Source organism: Schistocerca piceifrons, chromosome X (genome assembly GCF_021461385.2).
Source record: "Schistocerca piceifrons isolate TAMUIC-IGC-003096 chromosome X, iqSchPice1.1, whole genome shotgun sequence".
Lineage (NCBI taxonomy): Eukaryota > Metazoa > Arthropoda > Insecta > Orthoptera > Acrididae > Schistocerca > Schistocerca piceifrons.
The window spans coordinates 412,471,359-412,498,048 of record NC_060149.1 but is presented as its reverse complement, the minus strand read 5'-3'; the positions used below and the strand labels follow the sequence as shown (position 1 = coordinate 412,498,048).

At 41.2% G+C, this 26,690-nt stretch overlaps 1 protein-coding gene across 1 annotated transcript in view; it reads left to right on the top strand.

Annotated features, from left to right (window-relative positions):
• Positions 1-26,690, top strand: part of LOC124723145 (protein unc-79 homolog) — an 868,025-nt gene that overhangs the window by 212,536 nt on the left and 628,799 nt on the right. Inside the window, exon 14 of the mRNA XM_047248336.1 lies at positions 7,192-7,334. Coding sequence (XP_047104292.1) covers positions 7,192-7,334 — 143 coding nt within the window. The remainder of the gene's footprint in view (positions 1-7,191; positions 7,335-26,690) is intronic.

Genomic DNA, 26,690 nt, shown 5'->3' with positions numbered 1-26,690 from the left:
AACACAGTCAAAAGCCTTCATTAAATCAAAGAAAACACCTAGCGTTCACAACCATTTATTTAATCCATCCAAAACCTCACAGAGAAAAGAGAAATAGCATTTTGAGTTCTTAAACCATTTCTAAAACCAAACTGAACATTTGACAGCAAATTATGTGAATTTAAATGCTCCAGTAACCTTGTATACACAACCTTCTTGATAACTTTAGCAAACACTGGTGGCATAGATATAGGTCTAAAATTGTCAACATTATCAATGTCTCCCTTTTTATAAAGTGGCTTCACTACCGAGTACTTTAATCAGTCAGGAAACCGACCACTCCTAAAAGAAAAGTTACAGATATGGCTAAGTACTGGGCTAACATACATAGAACAATACTTCAGTATTCTGCTAGATACCCCGTCATATCCATGAGAGTTCTTGGTCTTTAGTGATTTAATTATTAACTCAATCTCCCTCTTGTCAGCATCATGGAGGAGCATTTCAGGTAACAGTCTCGGAACACGTTTTTCTAAGAGCGCTATATGATTCCCTGTTGGGACTAGGTTTCTATTTAGTTCACCTGCTATATTCAGAAAGTGATTATTAAATACTGTACATATATGCGACTTATCAGTAACACGGACATTCCCACTACACACTGATTCCATATCCTCGACCTGTCTCTGCAGACCAGCCACTTCCTTTACGACTGACCATATGGTTTTAATTTTATCTTGAGACTTAGCTACTGTATCTGCATACCACATACTTTTTACCTTTCTAATATCATTTTTAAGCACCTTACATTACTGTTTGTAATACTGCTGCATTTAGATTTTGACTGTTTCTAACGTTTTGATATAATTGCCACTTTGTTCTACAAGATATTCTTATCCCTCTAGTCAGCCACCCAGGCTGCCTATTTGCGCTACTACCCTGTTTTGAACGTTGGAACAGCAAGTAACTTTCAAAGAGCACGAGAAAAGTCTTGAGAAAAGCATTATATTTATCGTCTACTGTATCAGCGCTATAAACATCTTGCCACTCTTGTTCCTTGATAAGGTTTACAAAGGTCTCTACAGCAAATGGATCAGCTTTCCTAAACAGCTGATGACTATATTTAACACGTGTTGCAGCAGAAAAATGTTTTAGAGTTAAAATTTGTGCATTATGATCTGAATGGCCATTCACCTTTTTGCTAACAGAATGCCCTTCTAGTAATGAGGAATGAACAAAAATGTTGTCTATGGTTGTTCTACTGTTCCCTTGCACTCTCGTTGGAAAGAATACGGTTTGCATAAGATTATATGAATTAAGGAGGTCTACCAGCATCCTCTTCCTTGCACAATCACCTATACAAGTATTGAAGTCACCACATATAACTAACTTTTTGTAATTCCTATAAAGTGAACCAAGAACCTCCTCTAGCTTTAGCAAAAATGTTGTGAAATCGGAGTCTGGGGATCTATAAATAACAACAGTTGAAGTTTAGCTCCCTTAAATTTAACCACACCTGCACAACATTCAAACACCTTTTCAGTGCAGTACTTTGAAACATCAATTGACTCGAATGGGATGCCATTTTTCACGTACATGGCTTCTCCCCCACACCGCAAAGAGCTCCTTGAAAAGCTGCCAGCCAACCTGTATCCTGGTAAAGGAAGCCTCTGAATTATCTCCTTATTTAAGAAGTGTTCAGATATACCAATAATTTCAGAGTCAACATCTATAAGCAGTTCACTAACTTTATCTCTAATACCTTGTATATTTTGATTAAATATACTAATTCCCTCATTACTCAGATACCTAAGCTTTGTCGAAAGTGGTTCCCTTAAGCAGGAATACCTTTCAGCTGACTTCAATCTAAAAAAGGTGCAGCTCTAACACCCACTACTGCAGGAATTTTCCCATGAGTGATCCCACCACCCCCACCTATGCTGTCACCTATAAGCTTTGCCAACCTCCCCTTCCCATACCTGTTGAGGTGCAGGCCATGTCTAGTGAAACCTGTCCTGCTGATAGACTCCACCGACACCACTGAAATGTGACCCATGCTTTCTGTCATCAGCGCACCCCCAAGTCTCATGTTATTACGCCTGACGGCTGTATTAAGATGAGGCCTATGGTGACGCTGAAACAGTTCCACGAAATGCACCATCATGTTGCCAATCTGAGTGGCTATCTTTTCCAGGTCACCATCTATGTCATACTCCCCATCCCTATCAATACTATTACCAGCCCCACCCACAATCACTACCTGACCCTCTTTAGTAAAATCCCTACATAACCCCCCTATGTTAACAGTCACCTGAGCCAATCCTGCATTAGGCTTCACAATGCTGGTGACCTAGTACTCACTCCCCAGCACTTCCTGCAACTGCTGGCCTACACCTCTGCCATGAGAACTATCTAACAGCAGAACCTTCTTCTTCCTCTTCGACTTTGCAACTGTTCTAGCCACCGTAACTACTGAGGTCTGCTGCATACTTCCTACATCTACAGCTACTAGAGATTCCTCTCCACTAGACTCTGACAGTTGGTCATATCTATTGTAAATACCAATAGTAAAACTATCTGAAAATCTTCTTCTCCCAGCAGATCTCTTGCCAACAGCCAGCTCCCATTCCCCAACCCCCTTCTCCCTCCTCATCCTATCTAGCTCCTCCTGTGCATTTTTCCAACTGCACCTGAAGGGCACAGATCTTATGCTCCTGCTCCTCTATCAACTTACTCTTGTTACATAACCTGCAGTTCCAGGACAGGATCTCACCAGAATGCCCACTGGCTTCCCCACTGCATTCCCCCAGTGAAAATACTTCGAACAAGTCTCACACTGCAATCCACTTCTCACGAACCTACGGCAAAGCCCACACTTCTCACTCACAGTAAAATTTTACTTTTTCTATGTTCCGCTACTACAATAAGAAGATGTTAAAAACCTGACTACAATAATCACAAACTTACTCTACAAGGGAAGTAACTACTATTATTAACAGTATTAATAAACAACAAATGTGAATATAACAAAAGACTAATACAGAAAGAGAATCAAACATCTAATGACACAGTAACAAAGGTGAAAACAGTTCCCAAAAGGTTCTTCTGAAATTATTTCACCAGAAAACACAAAAAACTCTGGTTGAAGACTACTAAAGTTCCTAAATAAACCACTATACACAAACAATTAATTAGTACTTAGCTTTCAATGCACCACTACAGCTGCAACTGGTCAGTGCAGAATGTAAACACAGGTAAGAGGTTACGTTGCTCGATACGAAACACTCACAAATATCAGGTCACAACACATATGTTTCACTAACTGTGTTATCTATATTTAAACTTGCCACCATTTTCTTCCATGCTTTCTGTTTATCCCATTGTTCAATCCAATGAACCTTTGGTGAAAACAAACATTGTATGAATATTTGACAAGGAAATCTGCTGCCACCAAAATATTCACACACTGCCCAGTGGTGCTGCCGACCTCATCACAACCACCGGCTGCCTAGTGTCACAAACTCTGCCTGCTCTCACTGCTCGCACATTACTTAAGTGCTGCACTCAGCCTGACATAATCCCAGAATGCAGATATGACTTGGTATGTTACAACTCCCATAAGGAAACTGGAAATGTATAAATCTTTATCCATACGTGAAGTACCATGAGGTCTATTTAGTAGTTTTCCTCTACAGTTCTTAAGACCAAATGACTTTGGATTGCTCTGGAGAGACTGTATTTGTTTCTGTGTAGTAGGAAATATGTTTAATAAAGTCTTCCAACAAGACCTCTTTGGATGAACAACATTGTATCTGCTGATTGCGTGTCTCCAAGAAGCTGCATCAGTGTCCAGTTTCTTCCAATTGGATTGCTCATTTGGTTCATGGCACTTTATTAAGTTCACAGACTGCTCATCATAAGTCAAACTATGATATTACTTCCACTTTTAAACTAGTTAGTAGGATTACAGATTCAATTCTGGAAACAGACATGAAATAAGATATCCTCAAAATTTTGAATCAGATGCAAGTTATTTCACTCATTGTAATGCACAAAGAGAAGTTCATGCAATCTTATATCATGTGTTGTTGTCAGCATAAAACATTAGTTTCATTTACATCTATTTTATTCCAGTTCCTTTTTATGGGTAGGTCAAGGTAGTGACAGTGCTGTACTCTTCACAAGAAATATAGTATCATTCTGTTGCATTACACTAATAAATCAGTCACACAACAGCATTACAGCAATCATATGCAGCATTATTCCACTCATTTCTGTTGGTGTTATTTCAATGTAGCCAACTTCCCCTCTTTTTGGCATGTGTTCCAAACCAGCTTCCTAGAGTCTTTTCCTTTTAGTGTTTTTCCACTAGCAACTGATAATTTTCCTTTTATTTGTATTATTTACATACTTTATTATACTGAGAGTGAGAATTGTGTTTTTGGAGTGAGCCATGTCTGTGGCATACAGCAATGCTCCATTAGACAGTGTGCAAACCACCTGAGTGTGGTTGCTTGTGGTGCTGCACATGGATGGATACCATAAGAACTATTATCACTTGGGCAAAGGAATGAAATAAACAGAACTATTACACCAGAAACCAAATGTCGAAAAAATTTTGCCACACTTCAAGCTTCAGTGTACTTTTTCCTGCTTCATTGCCTCATTGTGCTGGCACCACTTGATAAAGTAATTTTTTGTGGTGGTATGCTTAAATAGACTGGTTGTCATTTGTCTTATTTTTCCCCTAGCTGAATTTTTTTTCCAGCTCTTGAGCTTTTCTGTGTTGTTTTCAAGCCACTGATGACTTACAATATCTAAGTATAAGTAGACATTGGTAAGACATGATATATCATTCCACCAGTAGTACTTAACAGCTTGGTAAAATCACTTTGGACATTTCTTCAGATCTTCGTCAACATCTCCCAAAAACACTGTTGGATACCTCATGTCCATCTGACTCACTGCCACCTTTTTTAATCCATTACTACCTTGACAATGTGAACCACGGGAGGAATGTACTATTCATACTTGGGTTCCTACCAGTCAAGGTAGTGGGTCGTTATAGTCAAAATGGAGGCATGCTAAAGTTCACACCTAGTTTATCCACCAAACTATACCACATAGAATCCAGAATAAAATGCCAGCAATGAGATTGGGGTCACTAACAACAACTGACACTTCACACTGAAAGCATGTTTATTGAGCACACATGTAACTTCAGATGAAACTTAACTGCCTTTCTCACCAGAGATTGCTCCTGTTAATATACACATACATAGTTATAGCAAATTCCAGTATTATATCAGTAATTAAGTGCTAGAACCTTCAAAAAATTACACATGTTAAATGATAAATATTTGCAGGAGATGGGAAGTTAACTAATAACCTGCATGTCACTAGCCATCAGTTATAACTGCTGTATAACAGTATACAAAAAAAAACAGAGCTCAACAATATTACTAGTATAGTTCAAGGCACATTGACAAGTATTTGAGAACCATCCACTTTTTGTTGTGTGAGTAAGTCTGTCACATCAAGGATGAAACCAACATATGACACAGTAACGACATTTTATTCACTTTCTAGCATTTATTCTACATGAACATAACACAGAATTGACACACATTAGCCACCATAAAATAATACACCTTATTTTTTTATTTTGTACTGAGTGCCTTCCTTGTCTCAAACCATCCACCAGCAATAATCTGTCAACATAGAAGGTAGTTGTTTCCTTTCATATGACACTTCTGTAGTCAAAATGACTTTAGAGAACATACCACCAACTTCACCCAGTATGTCACTACAGCATTCTGTAAAGCCTTCCAGAAGTGAGTTAATCAAATGTACCTCCAAAGAAATGTTGCACCATACAGTCTGATATTCTTTTGTGTGTCAGTCACCTTTCATTTGTAGTATTTCTTGTTTTGATAAACTTTTCCATTACCTTCTTGAGACATACCAAAACCCTCTCCCCTTCTTTAGTGAAGTGTATTCCAACCTGTTCATGTTCCAGAATATCTCTGCATTTTGAGTCTACAAATACACATTCCTTTATCTTCAGAGATAAAATGAAAGGGAATTGTTCAGTCAAATATGCAAACCCTGGCTTGATTGATGCATAACACTTCAGAATTGTTTTATTAAGCCAAGTTAAGTGTGAAGTGGTGGAAGTAGTATATCTTCATGAGTATCCAGAATTTCATGTTGCACTTTTATTTGCCACTTTCCACCCACACTCAGGCCATTCCTTTTTCAGATATTAAGAGTTATGGTACTGAATATTCCACTCACAAAGAAAACATGCTTACTTCATTATATCTCAGTTGTGTTCCCAATAATATAACTATTATTTTGTAGTTGCCACAAATCTTCATTTTATTTTCATTGTAGTACAATTAATTTAACATATTTTTTTACCTCCAACTCTATTGAAGTTGATGTACGCAACAGGAAGGGAGGACTTTTGTTTTTATTGTGGAGCACACCCACCTTGAGACATGTTTTCAGCACATTTGTAAAATGTCTGCACTCCTGTGCCATAGCCTTAACAATGAAATTTTGTTCAGATTTTATTTTCCCGTGATAACTATTGTTACCCTTGCAGCACAGTTCTACTGAAAAGTATACACTTTAGATGAAGGAAACAAGGTAAATTGCAACTATAATTAATTAAGAATAGTTAACAAATATCGAGAAAACAAACAATTTAAACATAAAAATTAGTTTCATTTCATTTATTTAATGGTATTTAGCTTTTATCACATTCATACAAAATTGATCCAGAATTCCAGCTGTTATTTCCATTTTTGCTATTGAATAGCACTTCCAGTGTGTGAGATGTTGCATTACCAAAGTCAACTTTTCATGCGTAAGTTGTGCATGCATTCCCATTGATACTGTCTTTCCAGCCATGGCTGCTGAACAACATAGAATTGGTAATGAAGGTAATACAGTAATCAGGTCTGCAGTATTTTACTAAATCTATCTATCTGTATTTTTAATTGCTTGAAACTGGTACTGACAATTTAGTCAGATAAATTAACATCAGTTTCCCTTAAACCAGAACACCTTCTCCTAAATCCCAACCATCAGTTAACTTTCCTTCCTTTGCTCTTTTTCTTACTTTCCTTTTTATAGAGAGAGAAGGACAAAAATCATCAAAAGATGATATTAGTTAACATTTTTAATGTATAGTTCTTTTAACAGCTCCAGTTGTGGAAGATGAATCTGGAAATACATCTGGATTTTCTGATGAAGAATTACCTGCTATGAGACACATGCATTTTGAGACTGATGCAGAACGAAATTTGTCGTGCTGTATTCTGATGCTAGATATCCTTCTTAACCAGGTAATGATAAACAAATATTAACAGCACTAATTATTCAAAAGATGGTTTTATCATAAGCTATTAGCCCAAGAGCATTTAAATATCTTTGACTTGTCATTTTTCATGACAGCTATGCTTGAAAACAATATTTTGATCTCACTTTCTCCCATGTATATATCAATAAATGACCATGACAGTAAAATCAAGGAAATTAGAACTCATATTGAGACAAATGGAAAAATCTTTCTTTCAGAACAATGTATAGATGTATGCTGGTGTCCAAAATTAAAGCAACAAATGGATATTTTGAAAGGTTGCATTTATTTTGTCTCAAAACAGCATAAATAGGTGACAGTAAAGCAGAACCACTGTAAAGAATACAGAATGTAAACAACTGCAACATGCATAACAGTATACAAAAATGTTCTTCATTTTTTCCAACTTAATGGATCTGCACGCACATTCGAACTGGGTTCTGTGCTCAGTATGAGGTGCGACCACCTCTGGCAGGAACGCAAGCCTGATGATGATGGGGCATGCAGTGAATGATGTTACCAATCTTATATTGAGGCAATAACACCTATTCTTCCTGCAGTGCTGCTCACAGTCTTGGAGAAGGGTTGATGAATGCTGATGTGATGCAAGCCATCTCCCTAGTGCATCCCAGACATGCTCTATGGGATTCAAATCTGGAGAGCGAGCAGGACACACTATGTGTGCAATATCTTCCATTTCCAAGAAAACACCAACCACTCATGCTCTATAAAGTGGAGCATTGTCATCAATCAATACAAAGCCAGGGCTCACAGCATCTTGCAACAACCACAAATGATGTCCCAATACCTTGTTACAATACATAACAGCAGTTAAACCTTGCCAATTCATCTGTACAGTTTCATTAAGAGGGGTTCATGTGGTCAACATAATCCCTGCCAACACCACTAGGGATCCTTCTCAGTATCAGTCTCTTCCCACAATGTTTGGGCCCCGAAATCATGTTCCACATGCCCTCCAGATGTTAATCCATTGAGAATCACTCTCCAAACTAAATCGGGTCTCATATGTGAAAACAACATTGTCCCACTGTTTGACCACCCAAGTGGCATGTTGATAACCCCACTCTAGATGTTCCTTCTGTGGAGATGGGACAGAGGTAGACATACAGCAGGTCTCTGACAATAAAGGCCACTCTGCCAAAGTCTTCTGCACACCATTTGCCTTGATACAGCATGTCCAGTGGATGCTGTGAGCTCACATGCCAGTTGCTGTACATTACTAGGGTAGTACTGTCATGACCTTACACCTAAATAATGGTCCTCTCTTCTGAAGTCACAAGTGGTTGGCTGTGCCCTGGTCTTCAGGATACAGTTTCAGTCTGTATAGACTGTTGTCACATCTGAGAAACAACAAACAATTCACGCTAAGCCATTGGGCCACATCAGTTTTTGACTGTCCTGCCTCCTTTCTTTTTCTAGCCCTCCACCTCAGACAGTCTGGTAGGCATCTTCTCTGTGCCATACAGCAACGTCTGTGACTGTATACACAGTGATTGTGGATGGGGGGCTATGCAGCAAACACTACCCTGTTACAGAAGTGCCATGACGTCATCATTGGCATGGTTGTCCATTGACCAGAATGTCATCTTCCATGCAGAATATGACCGTACAAACATCTGGTTGACAGTTTGTGTGATTACATCATGCGTTAGACATAGGACAGGGAAAGAGCAGTTTATTGCTTTAATTTTGGATGCCAGCATAGATGATTAGGTTTAGTGTGGTAAGCACTGTATAAGGTAAGGTTAAGATGTAAGTCCTCCTACTTTATTTATGAGCAGCTACTTACATTTAAACTATGTCTCCATTGCTGCTACTAAATGCAACAGAAATTTATGCTGGGTGTTGCGTCTTGCAATACAATAAATTGAAGGGTTAGTAATTATAATAACAATTCTGTCTTGATATTTTGTAAAATCATTAAAACTTTTTCACACCCCCATCTCCCTCTCTCCTTCTACAACCATCATTTGGGAAAATGTGTATCTACATGGAATGTTCTATAGACATGGTGCTATGTAGCTTGCATAGGTCTCTGGAACCTTATGATGCCTTAAAGTCAAAATCAGGAGCATGGGATTTACTTCTAAAATTTATTATGTTCAACTAGTATGAGACAGGCCTAATGTCCATCTTTGATGACACTGTAAGTATCCTTATGTCACATGGACAATTCTAGTAGGCCCCGAGTTTACTAAATATTGCTGATGTCACATAAGGATATTTACAGGGTGCCACTGGAGATAGCCATGAAACCCAATACCAGTCTATGAAGGCATAGTCAAAAATAATGCCTCAGAATTTTTTATGTGAAAGCTCTTAAACCTTTTTAAATAAAACAAATGTTATTAATGTTCTACATCTTTAATCTTCATATTTATGTATTTATTCCTCAACATAGTGACCCTGGCAATGCACACATTCTCCCAAAAAACACTAGTTTGTTCATACTATCACTGTAGAATGTTTGATCATGCTGATGGAGCCACACCCTCATCTCTGCTTCCACTGCTTAATTACTACCACATTAAAGGCCTAGAAGCTTTTACTTACATTTTGGAAACAGATAAAAATTGGATGGATCCAAGTTAGGACTGTATGGAAGATGATTGATGACAGTGAACCCAAAGCATCAGATTGCTGCAGATGCTGCAGCACTCATGTGTGGTCTGGCATTGCCATGCTGAAGGAGAGGGTGTCCAGGCATGGACAAACTCCTCAAATTCAAAACTCGATTATATCATGCTGTCTCTCACACACCGATATACGAGGGTTGACTGAAAAGTAATGCCTCCACCTTCCTAACTCTTTAACAGTTGGTAGCATTGGTATGTGGTAGGTACTGGCTTGTTCCATAGCCTCTTCTCTGCAGCTCCAGTTGGCAGGGAGCCTTAGTATTGAATGGTTGTATTGTTACAGTGTAAAATATGGAAACCTGCACGTACGGTTTGTCAATGTGATTTAAGCAATGTGCAGTCATTGAATTCATCAGAGAATGAAAGCAGTGTATGGTGATTGTAGTGATGTGAGTACTGTGCATCTTCATTTTTGTAACATGAGAGGAGTTCCTCACAAATTTCAAGTCTATGTGCTTTCATTTCAGGAGTCAGCATCTGGGGTACCCATCATGCACAAGTCTTCCGATAGCCAAGCAAAGCAATAATGTGACCCACACATTTATGTGAAATGCCAGTTGTGCTAGCAATTTCTCTCTGAGTGATACGACAACCATCCTGAATCAATCTGTCAACATTTTGCTTGTGAAACTCGGTGGTTGCTGTCACAGGACGTCCAACTCTTTGTTTGTCACGCAGGTCAGATGTTCCTGCCTCAACATCTTTAAGCTTTCTCACCCAGTGATGCACAGTACTCACATCAACACAATCACCATAAACTGCTTCCAATGTCTGATGAATCTCCTTTGGGGTGACACCGTCTCCTGTCAAGAATTTAATGACTGCACGTTGCTTAAATTGCATTGAGCAACCGTCTGCACAGGGTTCCATACTTTACACTATAACAACACAACCGTTCAGTGCTAAGGCTTCCTGCCAACTGGAGCTGTAGAGAAGAGTCTACGGAACAAGCCAGTACCTGCCACATACCAATGCTGCCAACTGTTGAAGAGTTACGAAGGTGGAGGCATTACTTTTCAGTCAACCCTCATAGTTATATTACACACTGCCATGTTGCACACTACAATTCAGAGCCCTCTAGTGGCAGAGGGCTGCAAATATGTGGACATGAAGAATAAAGATGTTTTATTAAAATAGCTTTAAGAGTTTTCACATAAAATATTATGAAACCTTATGTCTCACCAAGCCCTTGTAGCATATTAAATTTTAAAAATAAATCCTATGCAGCTAATGGCAACTTTTAATCATCACAAAGTTCTTGAGATATATGAAATGTCTTATTTTCAAAACAAATAACAAGGACAACTTTGGAGTAAGTAGCATGATGATAACTTAGCAATAAGACAAATTTGTAATCATATTTTCTAATGATTATTTACATTTATGAAAAGGATAGATTCCTGCTCACCATATAGATGACATGTTAAGGTGGAGACAGGCATAACAAAAAGACTGTTTCAGCCAAATTCTTCTTCAGAAGACAAACAAAACCACACAAACATTCACATCTTATGCACACAAGACTGCTATCTCTGGCTCCTCTGGCCAGGCTGATACTGTTGCATGGAATGTAAGCACCAATCGGGAGTGGGGCAGGGCAGGGAGAGGGATATCAAGAGTATGGGGGCGTAAAGAGTAGAGAACTTTCTGGTGGAGCAAGCAGGGACAAGAAGGTGGCAGGACAAGGCTACCAGGGGCAGCATTGGGAGGCTGTGGGGTCCGGGGAGTTGGGGCGGAGATGGGGGAGTCGAAGGAACAGGAGGAACAGAGAGTAGAAAAGACTGGTGAATTCATTAGCAAAGAATGGCACACAGTGAGGGTGAGGGGATATAAATTAGGAGGAGGTTGTAGGACAAAGGGGGCAGAAACTATTGGGTGGGTACAATAGGTTATCATAAGCTAAGGCTAGATAATTTCAAGAATGGAGAATGTGTTGTAAGGATAACTCCAACTGCGCAGTTCAGAAAAACTGGCGGTAGAGGGGAGGATCCAGATGGCCCCAGTTGTGAGGCAGCCATTAAAATCAACCATGTTATGTTCTGCTGAACGTTGTGCCACAGGGTGGTCCACTTTGCTCCTTGCCACAGCTTGTTTGTGACATTCATCCTGGTGATCAGATGGTTGGTAACCATCACAATATAAAAGCTGTGCAATGATTGAAGCAGAGCTGATATATGACATGGCTTCTTTTTTGGTGTGGAAGGAATGGAAGCCGTCAAAATGCAGGTATTCTGGGTTTAATGTGGACAGAGGAGCAGATGGAGCCATCAGAGAGGAGGAGGTCAGCATCGAGGAAGTGCACACTGTGTAGAGGAGGACCATGTTAAGTGGATGGGAGAGATGGTGTTGAGGTTGTGAAGGTCCAAAGATAGGGTGTCTTGGTCCTGAGTCCAGATAATGAAGATATCATCAATGAACTGTGGTTTGTGGTTTTTGGACGCTACAAAGCTTTCCTTTACATTTTGGGCAGTTGGTTGGAGCTGTTGGCCAATGAGGGCCAAAATTCTTTCAGTGGGGACACAATAACCAGTTATAATGGGGCATGCACAATTAATGAGTTTGTGGATTTTGGGGGACATTTATAGAAGTTGGGTGTGTGGGGTGTCATGGATGTGAAGAGGGAAATGGATTCAGGTGAGAGATTCTGGAAAGGATCTAAGGCTTTAAGCAGGGATTTGAGGTTATGCTGGACTTCTGGTAAGAGATTCTGAAAAGGGCCTAAAGCTTTAAGCAGGGACTGGAGTTTACGTTGGACTTCAGGGTTTGGATTACTCTGGCAGAGTTTATAGGTGGAGGAGTCAGACAATGGCAGAGGCCATTCACCAGGCAGTCACTGCAGTTCAAAATGTCTGTGGTGAGACCCTTGTCTGCGGGTAGGGTGATTGAGTGAGGATGCGTTTTGAGGTTGTGTATGATTGTCCTTTTCTCTGTTAACAAGTCGGTGTCCTTTGGAAGGCACTTGGGGAAGGATGGAGAGGCTAAGTGTCAGGTGTAAGGAATTCCTGGAAGGTGACTAGATAACAGTTAGGTGGGAGTGTGGAGGGGTGGAGGATCAAGGTTAGATGGTAGTATGAACTGGGAGATGCAGGGTTCAGTGTTGGGAATAGTTTGTCTCTAGTTGAAGGGATTGGTGACAAAGAAGTGTTTCCATTGCAGCGATTGGGAGAAGGAGAGTAGATCTTTGACAAGTGCAACATGGTTAAATCTGGGTATAGGGCTGAAACTGCAGCCTTTGGGTAGGACTGAAATTTCTGTGGGGCTGATGATTTTGGTAGAAAGATTAACAACAGTGTTCCTGAATTGTTTCGGCTCAAGTTTTGGTGGTATGTTGATAGGGAGTTTCAAGAGATGTGGTAAGGTGAAAATGTCAGGTAGGCATGGTCTGGGTGCTGTGTGGGGTTGAAAAGGAGGAATGTTGTGGGTAGGACAGTGGTTGAATAGTGGTGCCCCAACCCAGCATTATAAAATCAGTAGGTTGGATAACTTATGAAGGTAGTGCCTAGAATTCTCTTCTGGGTGCTGGAAAGCAAGGGATATAGTTTCAGAGATGTGATACCTGTAGTAGGGAATGCATAGTAGTTGTCTCTCTTGCAGGGAGAGTAGAGATGGTTCTTACTTCCTTGTACCATGGATATGTGTTTTTGCAATATGATGTTGGTGAGGTGCAGGCATTAGGAAGGGTATTTCCAAAGGAAGAAATTTTTGTTTAGGCATTATTTGAGTAACAGGATGTGAACCTGGGTTCAGCCAGTGAAAGGGATACTTTTATGAATTGGTGCAGAAAACTAGAGCAGGGGTCATTGTGACAAGGATGGTGTTGGGGAAATGGGAGGTGAAGGCATTAGGTGGTTGTGAGAGGACCTGGATAACAGAAAAAGATGCGTAAAAATACATACAGACACACAAAATTACCCACAAACACATAAAAATATTCCAAAATTCGCACCAATACTTGAAAATACATAAAAATACACACAAGAAGATATGTAAGAAATGTAAAAAGAGATGGAGGGTTGGGGGATATGTTAGGTCGAGTTTCACAAGTTCATGTGGCACAGGTAAGTGTGGAAAATAACATGTGAAAATATGCAAGAATGATGGTGGAAATGAGATAAGTAGCAATCATTTAATTATCAATAGGAAGAATTTGGGGTATGAGAAGCTGCACCAACAACCCACATGGTCACATAGCCATGTGTTGTGCTTGGATGAAACCATTGATATGGCATGGCTCAGTACAATGAGTAGAGTGATACTTTAGATAATAATAACAACGGAAAACATCACCAGATTGTGGGATGGAAGGAAAGCTGTTAGGCAAAATCAAACAATTAAATTCCAGTTTGAAATATCACCAATTATGAGAAGGATGTTAACCTTAAAGATGACATGTTGAGTTGCATACTGGCACAACAAGACAGACTGTTGCACACTAAGCTTTCAGCCAAAGCTTTCTTCAAAAAAGAAAGGAAAACACACACATACACACACATTCACACAAGCTGGCACACCTCACACACACAACATAACAACTATTGCCAGTTGTTCTGGGAAAACTATGACTATTGTATCAAAATAAAGCAGCAATTGGGAGTGGAGGAACGAAGGGTGAGCGATAGCAGAGTACGGGTGGGGAAAGAGAAGATCATTGTCTAGCAGAGCATGCAGCAAATAGAAATCAGCAGGACAAGGTTATTAGGGGCACTATTGGGTGGCTGTGTGGGAGGGGGGGGGGGGGAGGAGGGAGGGAACAGCAAGTGGAGAACGAAAGGAACAGAGAGGGGAAAAGATTGGTGGGTACACAGACAGAGAGCAGTCCTCAATGAGGATGAGGGGGTATGAGTTGGTCTATAGGACGAAAAGGGCAGAAACTTTTGGTTGGAAGGTATAGGGACAGTAAGTTATCCTATCTTCAGGCCACAGTATTTTCACTAGCATAGAATGTGTCATAAGGACACCTTCCATTTGTATAGTTCAGGAAAGCTGGTCGTGGAGGGAAGGAGCCAAATGGCTCAGGTTGTGAAGCAGCCATTATAATCAAGCTTGCTATGTTCAGCTGCATGTTGCGCCACAGGGTTGTCCACTTTGCTCTTAGCCACAGTATGGTAGTGAACATTCATCCTGGTGGACAGATCGTTGGTGCCGGCCGGAGTAGCCGTGGGGTTTTACGCGCTACAGTCTGGAACCGAGCGACCGCTGCAGTTGCAGGTTTGAATCCTGCCTCGGGCATGGATGTGTGTTATGTCCTTAGGTTAGTTAGGTTTAATTAGTTCTAAGTTCTAGGTGACTAATGACCTCAGAAGTTAAGTCGCATAGTGCTCAGAGCCATTTGAACCATTTGAACAGATCGTTGCTAGTTATAACAATATAAAAAGCTGTGCAATGATTGCCACAGAGCTGGTATATGACATGGCTGCTTTTACATATGGCCCAGCCTCTGGTGGGGTAGGATAAGCCTGTGACAGGACTGGAATAGGAAGTGCTGGGTGGGTGGATTGGGCAGGTCTTGCACCTAGGTCTTCCACAGGGATATGATACCTGTGCAAGAGGTTGGGATTGCAAGTAGCGTAGGTATGGACTAGGATGTTGTGGAGGTTGGGTGGGCAACAGATCAGTTCTTCCAGTCCAGGATGGTATTAGGTTATGAAGGGGGCACTCTTTTGAAGCTGGTTCTTGAGGCTGATGGGAGGATTGGGGTTGTGTGCGAATATGAAGTGCGAAATCTGTCTGAGAACTAAGTCTGAGGGATAGTGCCTTATTAGAGATAATCAAAGCCCTGACAAAGAATGTGGTTCAGTTGTTCCATTTTGGGTCAATATTGGATAATGAGGAGGGCACTCTTATGTAACTGATTCTTGGAGGGTGGGGAATGGGGAAGGATTGGGGGGGGGGGGGGGGGGAGGACTGGGGTGGAGGATATGGCACAGGAAATCTGTTGGTGTACTAGGTTTGGAGATTAGTGGCTATCTGTGAAAACCTTCGTGAGACCTTCAACATACTGGGCAAGGGAGTTCTTATCACTACAAATATGACATCCATGGGTGGCCAGGGGCTGTATGGGAGGGATTCTTTGGTGTGGAATGGATGGATGCTGTCGAAATGCAGACACTGTTACTTGGTGGTTGCTTTAACGTGGACAGAGGTGTGGATGGAGCCATCAGAGGGTTGGAGGCAACATCCAGGAAGGTGGCCCACTAGACTGAGGAGGAGCAGGTGAAGCATATGGGAGAGAAGATGTTGAGGTTGTGAAGGAGTGATGATATGGTGTCTTGGCCCTCAGTTGAAATATGTCCCCCATAAGTTATCCAACCTGCTGACATTCTTGTCAACCCCTCATAGTACACAGGCCATACCTAGCTTACCTTTTCACCTTACCACATCCCTCAAAACTCCCTATCAACACTCCACAGAGTCAAAACAATCCCAGAACATTTTTGTTAACCTATCCACCAAATTCCTGAGCCCCACACCAAAATTTAACCACGTTGCAATTCTCATAGATTTACTCTCCTTCTCCCAAACCCTGAAGTGCAGACACTTCTTTGACTCCAGTCCCTCCACCCAGAGCCAACCTAATACCAACACTGAACCCAACCTCTCCTCATCCAGCCATGACCCTATCCTCCCATTCCACCTAACCACCCCTTTGTCTCTTCCATGAATTCCGTATCTCGAACTTCCAAAGAACACTAACCTATCAGCAGAAGAAAGAAAAGCCATACAGTCTCAAAAAAGATCCTCACCTAATCATCCTATATGCAGATGAAGGTTCCATCACAGTCGCTATGAATGGCAGTGACTGACTGGCAGAAGGCCTCTGCTAGTTGTCTGACTCCACCTATAAACTCTGCCAGACTGATCCCATCCCAGAAGTCCAACATAACCACCATACCTGTTTAAAGTCTTAGGCCCTCCCCAGAACCACTCTGCTGAATTCATTTCCCTCCTCAACTGTATGACACCTCCCACAGCTACCTCCTACTTGCTCCTAAAAATCCACAAACCCAACAATCCTGGATGCCCCATTGTGGCTGGTTATTGCACCTCCACTGAAAGAAGTTCAGCCCTCATTGACTAGCCTCCAACATCAAGGATACCAACCACTTCCTCCATTCCTGGGCATTGACCACCTCCTTCCTGATGGCTCCATCCAGGTACAAGGGGGACCTCCTTCATCACCTAATACCACCCTGGGCTGGTTCAACTGTTCTGTCATCCACCCAACCTCCAACTTCTACAACATTGTAGGCCATATGTATGCCACTTCCTATCCCAGTCCCTTGCCACAGGTATCACATCCCTGTGGAAGACCCAGGTGCAAGACCTGCCTAATTCACCCACTCAGCACTTCCTATCCTAGTCCTGTGACAAGCTTATCCTACCGTATCACAGGCAAGGCCACCCGTGAAAGTGGCCATTTATTATACCAGCTCTGCTGCAATCATTGCACAGCTTTTTATATTGATGACTACAATCAGCTGTCTACCAGGACAAATGGCAACTGCCAAACTGTGGCCAAGACCAAGTGGACCACCTTGTGGAAAAAATTGTAGCTGAACATAACATGCTTAATTCTAATGGCTGGTTCACAACCTGCACCATTTGGATTCTTTCTTTCCCACCAGCTTTTCTGAACTTTTCAGATGGGAGTTATCCTCAGACCACAGTCTCGAATATCAAAATTATTTGGCCCCAACTTATGATAACCTACTGTCTGCGCACCCTCCATCCAACAGTTTCTGACCCTCTGTCCTATAACCTCCTCTCAGATCATTTTGCCTCATCCTCATTGTGCTCCGCTCTGTGCCAGTGTACCATCCAGTCTTTTCCTCTCTCTGGTCCTATTCTGCTCTCATTCCCCTCCACCATGGCCTCCCAAAGCTGCCCTTCTGCCATTTTGGGCTTATCCTGTCACCTTCTAGTCCCTGCACACTCCACCAGTCAGTGTTCTTCTTTCCTCTCACACAACGCACTCTGCTAGTCATCCACCTTCCCTGCCCCACTCTCAATTGCTGCTTTAGTTCATCAAAATAGTTGCAGTGTACCCAGAATGGCTGGAGATAGCATTGTCACATATGCATCAAGTGTACCTGTTTGTGTGAATGTGTGTGTTTTCCTTTCTTTTCAGAAGAAGCTCTAGCTGAAAGCTTAGTGTGCAACAGTCTCTTTGTTATTCCTGTCTGCAACTAATTGTGTCATCTTCATGGTGAATAGCAATCTATTCTTTCATAATTGTTGGTATTCCAAACTGGATTTTCAGTTGTTTCGCTTTTACATGTAAGAGTCCTTTAAAGATAATATTAAACAACAAAGCTCTGAGAAACATCCTTCATTGTCAACTTTTCTTATGAGTAGACCCACAAGAAAAATTTTGTCCAAAGACACACATATTTGGTTAGAATGGAGAGGAAATGAGCTAGAGTTTAAAATATCGTTATCACAAAACACAGGATCTACTAGATAAGATAAAGAAATTAAGCTGTAATTATATTGCATTTTTGCACTTACCCACATCATTTACATTTTAAGCAATTGTATGATGTATTGATTTGCAAACACTCACATTGTGCCAGTTTGACTCAAGTATAAAACATGAGATAGTACTAATGATTCTAAAAGCAATAAAATATTCATTCTTTGTTGTCTTCTTCACAGAATGTGCAGATCATGTTAGCAACATTTTCACACATAAGCTTGCAATTGATCACGTGCCACGTGCACACACACACACACACACACACACACACACACACACACACACACAGACTGTGAAACATACATTTTCATGCTTTCACCAATACTTCTGCCTGCCAGATAAGGTTTTATTTTGTTATAGATTTTTCATATGTATAACTGTTTATTCATATTCTTCAGAAATTCTTGTCCTGTAATTTTTTTGCGTGAACTAAGTGCACAAAGAACATGTGAATTGCAATCTTCTTATCATGGACTGAGTGGTATTCCTTATCACATTGGCACTTATTGAAGCACATGTTCTGACAATTCTGTCTCGCATATATTCAGGTGTAGTTGGAATGTCTTTATAAACAATGTCTTTTACGAATACACACAAGAAAAAATTCAGAGGTTTCAAGTCTGGCAAATGAGCTAGCCATGATACATCTCCTCCATGTCCAATCCAACAATTTGGGAATTGTTTCTGCAACTCATTTCTAGCCATCAGTGAAAAATGTGTCGGACACCCATCGTGTTGATACCACAGTGTGTTCTTTGTTCCTAAAGGTATTTATTCCAATAACAGTCCTAATGTTTCTTGCGGGAATGTGGTGTACTTCCTGCCATTAAGATTTCCTTAGATGAAATAGGGGCCTATAATTCTGTCCTCCAGAATCCCACACCATACATTCACCGACCGTGGTTTCTGGTGTGCAACTTGCCTTAGCCAACATGGATTTTCAGTTGCCCAATAATGCATGTTATGCAAATTAACATTTCCATGCTTTGTGAATGTAGCATCATCAGTAAATAGAATCAAATTAATAAATGTGTCATTCCTCTGAATCCGAAGTTGAACCCATCGGCAAAATTCAATGCAATGCATACAATCCGTACTAGTTAATTCATGGTGGAGACTGATATGGTAAGGATGATATTTATGATGATGCAGAACATTAACACTACTCCTCTGGCTCATGCCAGATTCCCTTGTGATTTGGTGTGAACTAAAACAAGGATCTCGAGCCACAGCGACATGAGTACCAATTTCCGTTTCCTCATTAGTAACTTTCCTTTGCCAGATATGTTTCCCATATGTTAAAGATCCAGTTGTTCTCAATTTATCATACATATATTTAAATGTGCGATGTGTAGGGTGAGTATGTTGAGGATATCTTTCAGCATATAAGTCTCTAGCTCTCACTGAATTTCATTGGCATTCTCCATAAATGAGAAGCATATAAACTTGTTCTTTGAAGGAGTACAGCATTCACTTTCACTTGATTCAATGGTACTAGTCTTACCATTCCTACTAATGTTGTATTGGGAAACCATTAAATGGTGTTTACATGTCAATGGCACGTTAGATGGATACGGCGTATTCGGCGAATACTTACTATTTGCACAATATACGAGAGAGAATTGCCAGAGCATGTGCTTCGATAAGTGCCAATGTGATAAGGAATACCACTCAGTCCATGATAAGAAGATTGCAGCACTGCATTGATACCAATGGTCATCACTTCAAACACTTTCTGTAAATGGACATTCATGCCATCTTTTCAACCTTCATTGACTTTCAAAGACCTTACTGTTACGCATCACCGGATTCATCTCAATACCTGCTATCAGAAAATAAGTACCAAATTATAGCATCCCATTTAAAAAAACAAGGTTGACCTTCATATCTCTGACATGACCCCACCTAGCAACAAAAAACCAACGTCATATTGTGGTCCCCATTGTACCATGCAACATTTGTCCCACAAACTTTTCAGCTACTGTCATACTTTCAGAGTTATTCTAGGTGGCAATAGTTAGTGTATCACCCTGTATAACATGATTGCTACATCTTCTATAAAACCAAAGAGCCCTGAAATGGTGCATCATTGTTTGTTAGACAAATTCTGGAAGAATATGTTTGGGGGAAAAGACCAAACTACAATGTCATCAGTCTCATCAAATTAGGGAAGGAAGTCAGCCATGCCCTTTCAAATGAACCATCCCATATGTGATTTATTCATATATAATGTTCCATGTAATATCAATGTGTGTGTGTGTGTGGGTTTTTTTTTTTTTTTTTTTTTTTAAAAAAAAAAAGAAAGAGCAGAATTTTTGCAAGTGTCCCACTGGTGCAACAGTTGTGAATAGTTTCATTGCTTTTAGTACTTCCTATTACAATTGTTTGTTGAAAGGCTCATCTGAATGTATGCCTGTAAAAATAACAAATTCCATAAGATAAAATGTTCTGGGTGTACCAAAGCAACTGGCTTTATGCCTATATGGCTGATATTATTGGAATGAACATCGATCTCATTTGCTAGATGGAATGAGATGCTTGTCAGTTGTTACGCACTTTCCAAGAGCATACACCTTCAAATGCTTGTCTTTCAATGCTATGATAAATTCACAGATGTCAGACCCTTCTACATCCTAAAGATATTTGTAATGGAGATAGGAATCTTTGTAAGTTTTTGTGCATAACAGAAAGCCTACAAATTTTGTAGGAAAGTTCTGGTAGAATATAGATACTTAAGGAATAAAGGAGACTACTCACCAAGAAGCAGCAGCATTGAGTTGTCAACAGGCATGCATAAAAAATGAAGAAAACTTGGTAGCTTTCAGAGTAATCCTTTCTAGAGGACACACACACACACACACACACACACACACACACACACACATGTCCCTATGCCTATGCCTGCTGCACCCCTACATGGTGCCTCTGGATGCACAATGCTTGTGCTGCATTGCAACAGGTGGACTAGATTACGGAGGGGTTGTCAGGTTGGGGTGGGTACGGGGAAAGAGAGAGGTGGGAGGCAGGAAGATGAGTTTGTTGTGAGTGGCTAGTGGGTGGAGGGTGGCAGCTGGTTTGCCAATAAATAATGCTAGGCACGTGATGCACAACTGTCAGAGCCAGTGGGGAGAAATGCATGCTGAAGGTGATGTGTGGACATGAATTGAAAGGGGGTGATAGGATTGAGGAATGGGAAACTGTTGGGTGGAGGATGTGTGGACAGTATGTTACCAGAGACTGAGGCGAGGGCAGTTATGTAAGCCAAGGATGTGTTGCAAGGACAGTTCCCATCTGTATACTTCAGAGAAGTTGGTGGGGGAGGGAAGGATCCAGGGGGTCTGGACAGTGAAGCAACCATAGAAACTGAGAATGATGGCCTCAACTGCATGTTGTGCCACCAGTTGGTCAATTTTATTCTTGGTAACAGTTAGGTGGTGGCCATTCATCCTGTTTGGACACCTGGTTGGTAGAGATACTGACATAAAAAGCTGTGCAGTGTTTGCAGCAGAGTTGGTATGCTTTGACAGGTAGCCTGGCCTCTGATGGGTGGATAAGCCTCTGACAGAACTGGAGTAGGAAGTGTGGTATCAATAGCTAGGATGCCATGGCATAGCTGCCATTTAAGTTGGCACTATGACAGACAACGATGACAGCGCCCTCTAGCAGGCGCAGTTCAGCTCTACAAGCACCACTGTAGATTCTCCCGATTTTGATCAAGAGCAGACGGCTGGGACACTTCACACCTCATTGCATCTTTTTGCGTCCTGCCTGGAAGGTCTGTGGGTCTGGTCTTGTAAACAGAAAAGTTGGCCGAATGAAGGAAGTGAGTTGGAGCAGGCTAAGGTAATACATGTCGATACTGCAGTATGAACTTAAATCACCTTTATGCTAGCAAGAAGAATACATTACTTTGCAACAAGGTGTGAAGTGTCCCAGCCGTCTGCTCTTGATCAAAATGGGGAGAATCTACAGTGGTGCTCATAGAGCTGAACTGTGCCTGCTAGAGGGCACTGTCATCGTTGTCTGTCGTAGTGCCAACTTAACTGGCAGCTACACCATGGCATCCTAGCTATCGATACCACAGGAAGTACTTGGTGGGTGGATTGGGCAGGTCATGCACTGTGTCTTCCACTGGGATATGATCCTTGTGGCAAGTAATTGGTATAGGGATGGACTAGAAAGTTGAATAGGTTGGGTGGAAGATGGAACACCACTTTAGGAGGCATGGGAGGACCTTGGGTAGGATGTACATAATTTCAGGTCCTGTTGATAGATAATCAAAGCCCTGACAAATGATATGGTTCAGTGTTGCAGTCCGGGGTGATATTGGGTGAAGAAGGGGCACACACTGCTTTATAGGTGATTCTTGGGGGTTGTGGGAAGATTAGGAGTGTGTAAGATCCTTCCCAACCCTCCTAAAGTGATGTTCCATCACCACTCGCTCACCTTCAACCACTCTTCCCACCTCCCATCTCTCTCTCCCTCTACCCACCCAACCCAAAATAACCCCCACCCCAGTCCAGTCCACCTGTCGAAATGTAGCACTGGCACTGTGCATCCAGACAACATCATGGAAGGGCATAGGCATACCTGTAAATGTATGTACATGTGTGTGTGTGTGTGTGTGTGTGTGTGTGTGTGTGTGTGTGTGGTTTTTGTGTGTGGATTTGTACTCTAGCTCAAGAAAGAGTCAGTCCAGAAGCTAGCGAGTTGCTTACTTTTCTGTGTGGGCCTGTCAATAACTCATTTTGTTTCAGTCAACGATAGCTTCCATGCTTATTGAGACCTAATCTGTTTCTACTGTGGCATAATGTTTCACATTAACATGGTGTATTAACACCCAACCAAGAGAGTTTGGAAGGTAAGGCCTCCTAATCAGCCCTCAAATAAAATAAAGGCAGTGAACAATAACATCACACAATTGTATCGAAAGCAAGTTACTATTGTTTACTGAGAAAAGTGCTTATCTCCATATCTAGCCACCAGTCCCTTGCATGGATGTCAGATGCTTTGATATTTCCCAGTCCTTCCATGGAATTTACATAAGCATGAACCTCTCCCTGCAACATCAGGCTGGTGACTCCTACCAACACTTCATCTACCTATGTGAACATTTTCCCTAAACCAGTTGAATTCTGTATGAAAGTGTGGATATTTTTGCTTCCTTTATATGAGAAGGTGGGAACTATTGAATCCATTGCAACATCAATTACAATCTTGGATGGAACCATTTGAGGGAACCCAAGAAATGGAGAAGTGAAGCTAGTTTTGGACACAGTGGTGCTTAGGAGTATCACATTCAGTAATGCCTCATTATGGTGCCTCAGCAGATTTCCATTCTCCATCCAGAGTTGCTCCATCATAGCTTGCAGCTCTGAAACCATCTCTAGCTGTTCCTGTGACTTGGTGATGGGCATCCCTGTAAATTACATGCACCAAACAAACAGAGTGCTTAGAGTGCTTGTTGATTATGCTAATGAATACTTACAGCTTGTCATCTGCATATGATATGTCGATTTGATGTATTATTATGTTTCTGATCTCAGTTTCATGTACTGACCCATTCTGTGATCCTCCATTTGGTCATACAGAGCTAGACACTTAAAAACGAAAATAAAATAAGAAAAAGGTCTCGCTGATGTCTCTGGCAGCACTGTGCCCTGGCAGTGACTTCTCCTAAAAAGCAAAGCTCGCAACTTACATCATCTGACCGACAAACAGTGTGGCAGCATCAGGCACTGACATGGCAGTGGTACTGCAGGCAGGATGGCACTGGGTCATCATACCCTTAATGTGACCTTGTTCAAAGGAGATAGAGGTGGTGGGCAACTTTGGATGGCCTTGTGCAACTGCAACAGCAGTGGCGGAAGTGGTGGTAGCGACAGCAGCACTGGGTAGCCTGCAGTAGGCAGTTTGGGCCGATGGCACAAAGCATTCATCCACTGTGCCACATCACAGAGTCAGACGGCCCTGAATGATGGTTTCAAGCACACACTCGTGGATAGTAATTTATATGTGGCATCTCAAAGCCAGGAACAGTGTGAATTTGGCATCTCACTTCTGATGCCAGTTTTTGCACCTGTTTGGGGGTGTAGTCAGGATCAGAAAGTGAAGTGAGCTTGTAAGAAATATACACTACTCACTGCCATGGTGATGAGAGAAGGTAGCTCTAGTAGCCTCAGACCCTTGTTGAAAGAGAAGCAAAATGCAAAGGTAAAGAAGATTAAGCCACATTTAGCATCTGCTCTGACATCAGCTTGGAAGAGAAGAGAAAGCCTTTTTCCACCATTACTCCAAGAGCCCTCTGTCTCACAAGTCAGGTGATCCTGCAGCATGATTTGACTGGCAGGGTGGCTTTGCTGATGACTATTCAGCCTATTCCACCATGAACTGGTCAATTCATGTCACATTCACTGAAGGGTGACCGACAAAAAAAGGTGGCCTCTTTGTAAACTTTAAACAAAAGAAAATTTTGTGGTACCTGGGAAAATACAGCATGAAGGGGAGAAAGAGGAAAATAAAACCCTTATTAATAAATGGCTTCCATCAGCATGAAGGCAGTGAAGAAGAGGAAAGAAGTCCTCATTGATAAATAGCTTCAATCCCACAATGATGTGTGAACTTATTAACAGCTCATGCCAAGAGGCAAAAATGCCTAGCTCAGGAAAGACCATTAGGCAGCTTTTCACAGGAAACATATTTTGAAAATTAATTTAAATATAAACTCCCATAGATCACACATTATTTGATTTGCAGACGCTCACATCTGATGAGGAATAATAGTAATAAATCAAATAATATGTGACATGTTCCACTTTATCTGTACATAAATAAGTAATTGTAAGTGTATCTCCCACAGGTAATGTTTGATTCCTTTTATTTTAAATAATCTGACACTTCTGAGCTAAGAGACTATTCCCTCTACAGGAAATGTGACCTTGCTGGTGAGAGCAAAAGACAGTCATCAATGGGACATATCACACCTGCCCTATCACCCTCACCACTCACTTATAAGCAGTCACCACGGCTAGTCACGTATGGTCTAATATTACAGTATACTTTATTTATTTAGTATCATATAACAAGCTTAACAGAGAGTTTCTCAGAGATTCAATAAAAGAATTTCCTCATCTATTCCTTGTCAGAGATTTTAATGCCCCCAACTGTCTCAGGGCTTCACAGACAGGACACAAATATATTAAACACAGTCCAAGAGACACAGCTCAATTGGACCACATAATCCTTCTCTCCCATAGCCTTCCCATCTGTTCACCTGCCCTTACAGATACTACTCTATGGGAAGTTGGTACTAATCTTTGTTTGAGCAACCACTTTCCAATTTCATTGCACTTCCCAGAAATGGCAGGCCTTGACAGGAAACCTTCAAACTGGGCATTGAGCAGAGCAAATTGAACATTGTACAGCCTACTAGTGATATGTGAATGCCCAGATAACTTCTGGGAGTGGGCTGATGACATCACAAACATGATTCACTACACTGCTGGAGCATTCATCCCATAGATCTCAGGAAAAGAAAACAGTCTTCACAATTACGCACACACATGTGTCACCACTGGGGCTCATGTTGAGACCATCAGGAGAAAACCTAGCATTATTTTGGATAGAAAAAGGAAAGACTCGACAAACAATTAAAGAAAGTAGATGGAGGTCATAACAAACATTTCTAAGTTAAATAAAATATCCCACTCTGGCAACATAGGCATGGGAGTAATTTAGGAAAATATCTGGAAGGAAGGATAGAGATACAGGTGGCAGAAATACAGCAAAATTATACTCTTTTGGTATCACAATGGCTTATTGTGCAGACAGTGGCAGATTATAACATATAATGTGATACATGGTTACACATTCAAACATGTAGAATGGATTTTTGAATCCACTAACACAGAGATGAAGAATGCATTTCAGGTCCTCTAGTCACTAACAAAGAGATCACTCATTCTCCATGTGACAGAATCTGCCTTCTCGATAGCAAAGAGGACAGTTGTTGGCCCTTAGGAATCCACTATGGAATGCTGCTCCACTATATCCCCACTTCAAAGATATCCTCCTGAAACTTTGTAATAAGCTCTCATTTGAGTGAGATTCTAACAGCTCTTGGAGGGAAGCTACCATGATCTCTCTCCTAAATACAGGGAAGGATCACAAAACTCCAACTAGTTATCACAATGTGGCTCTGACCAGCTAT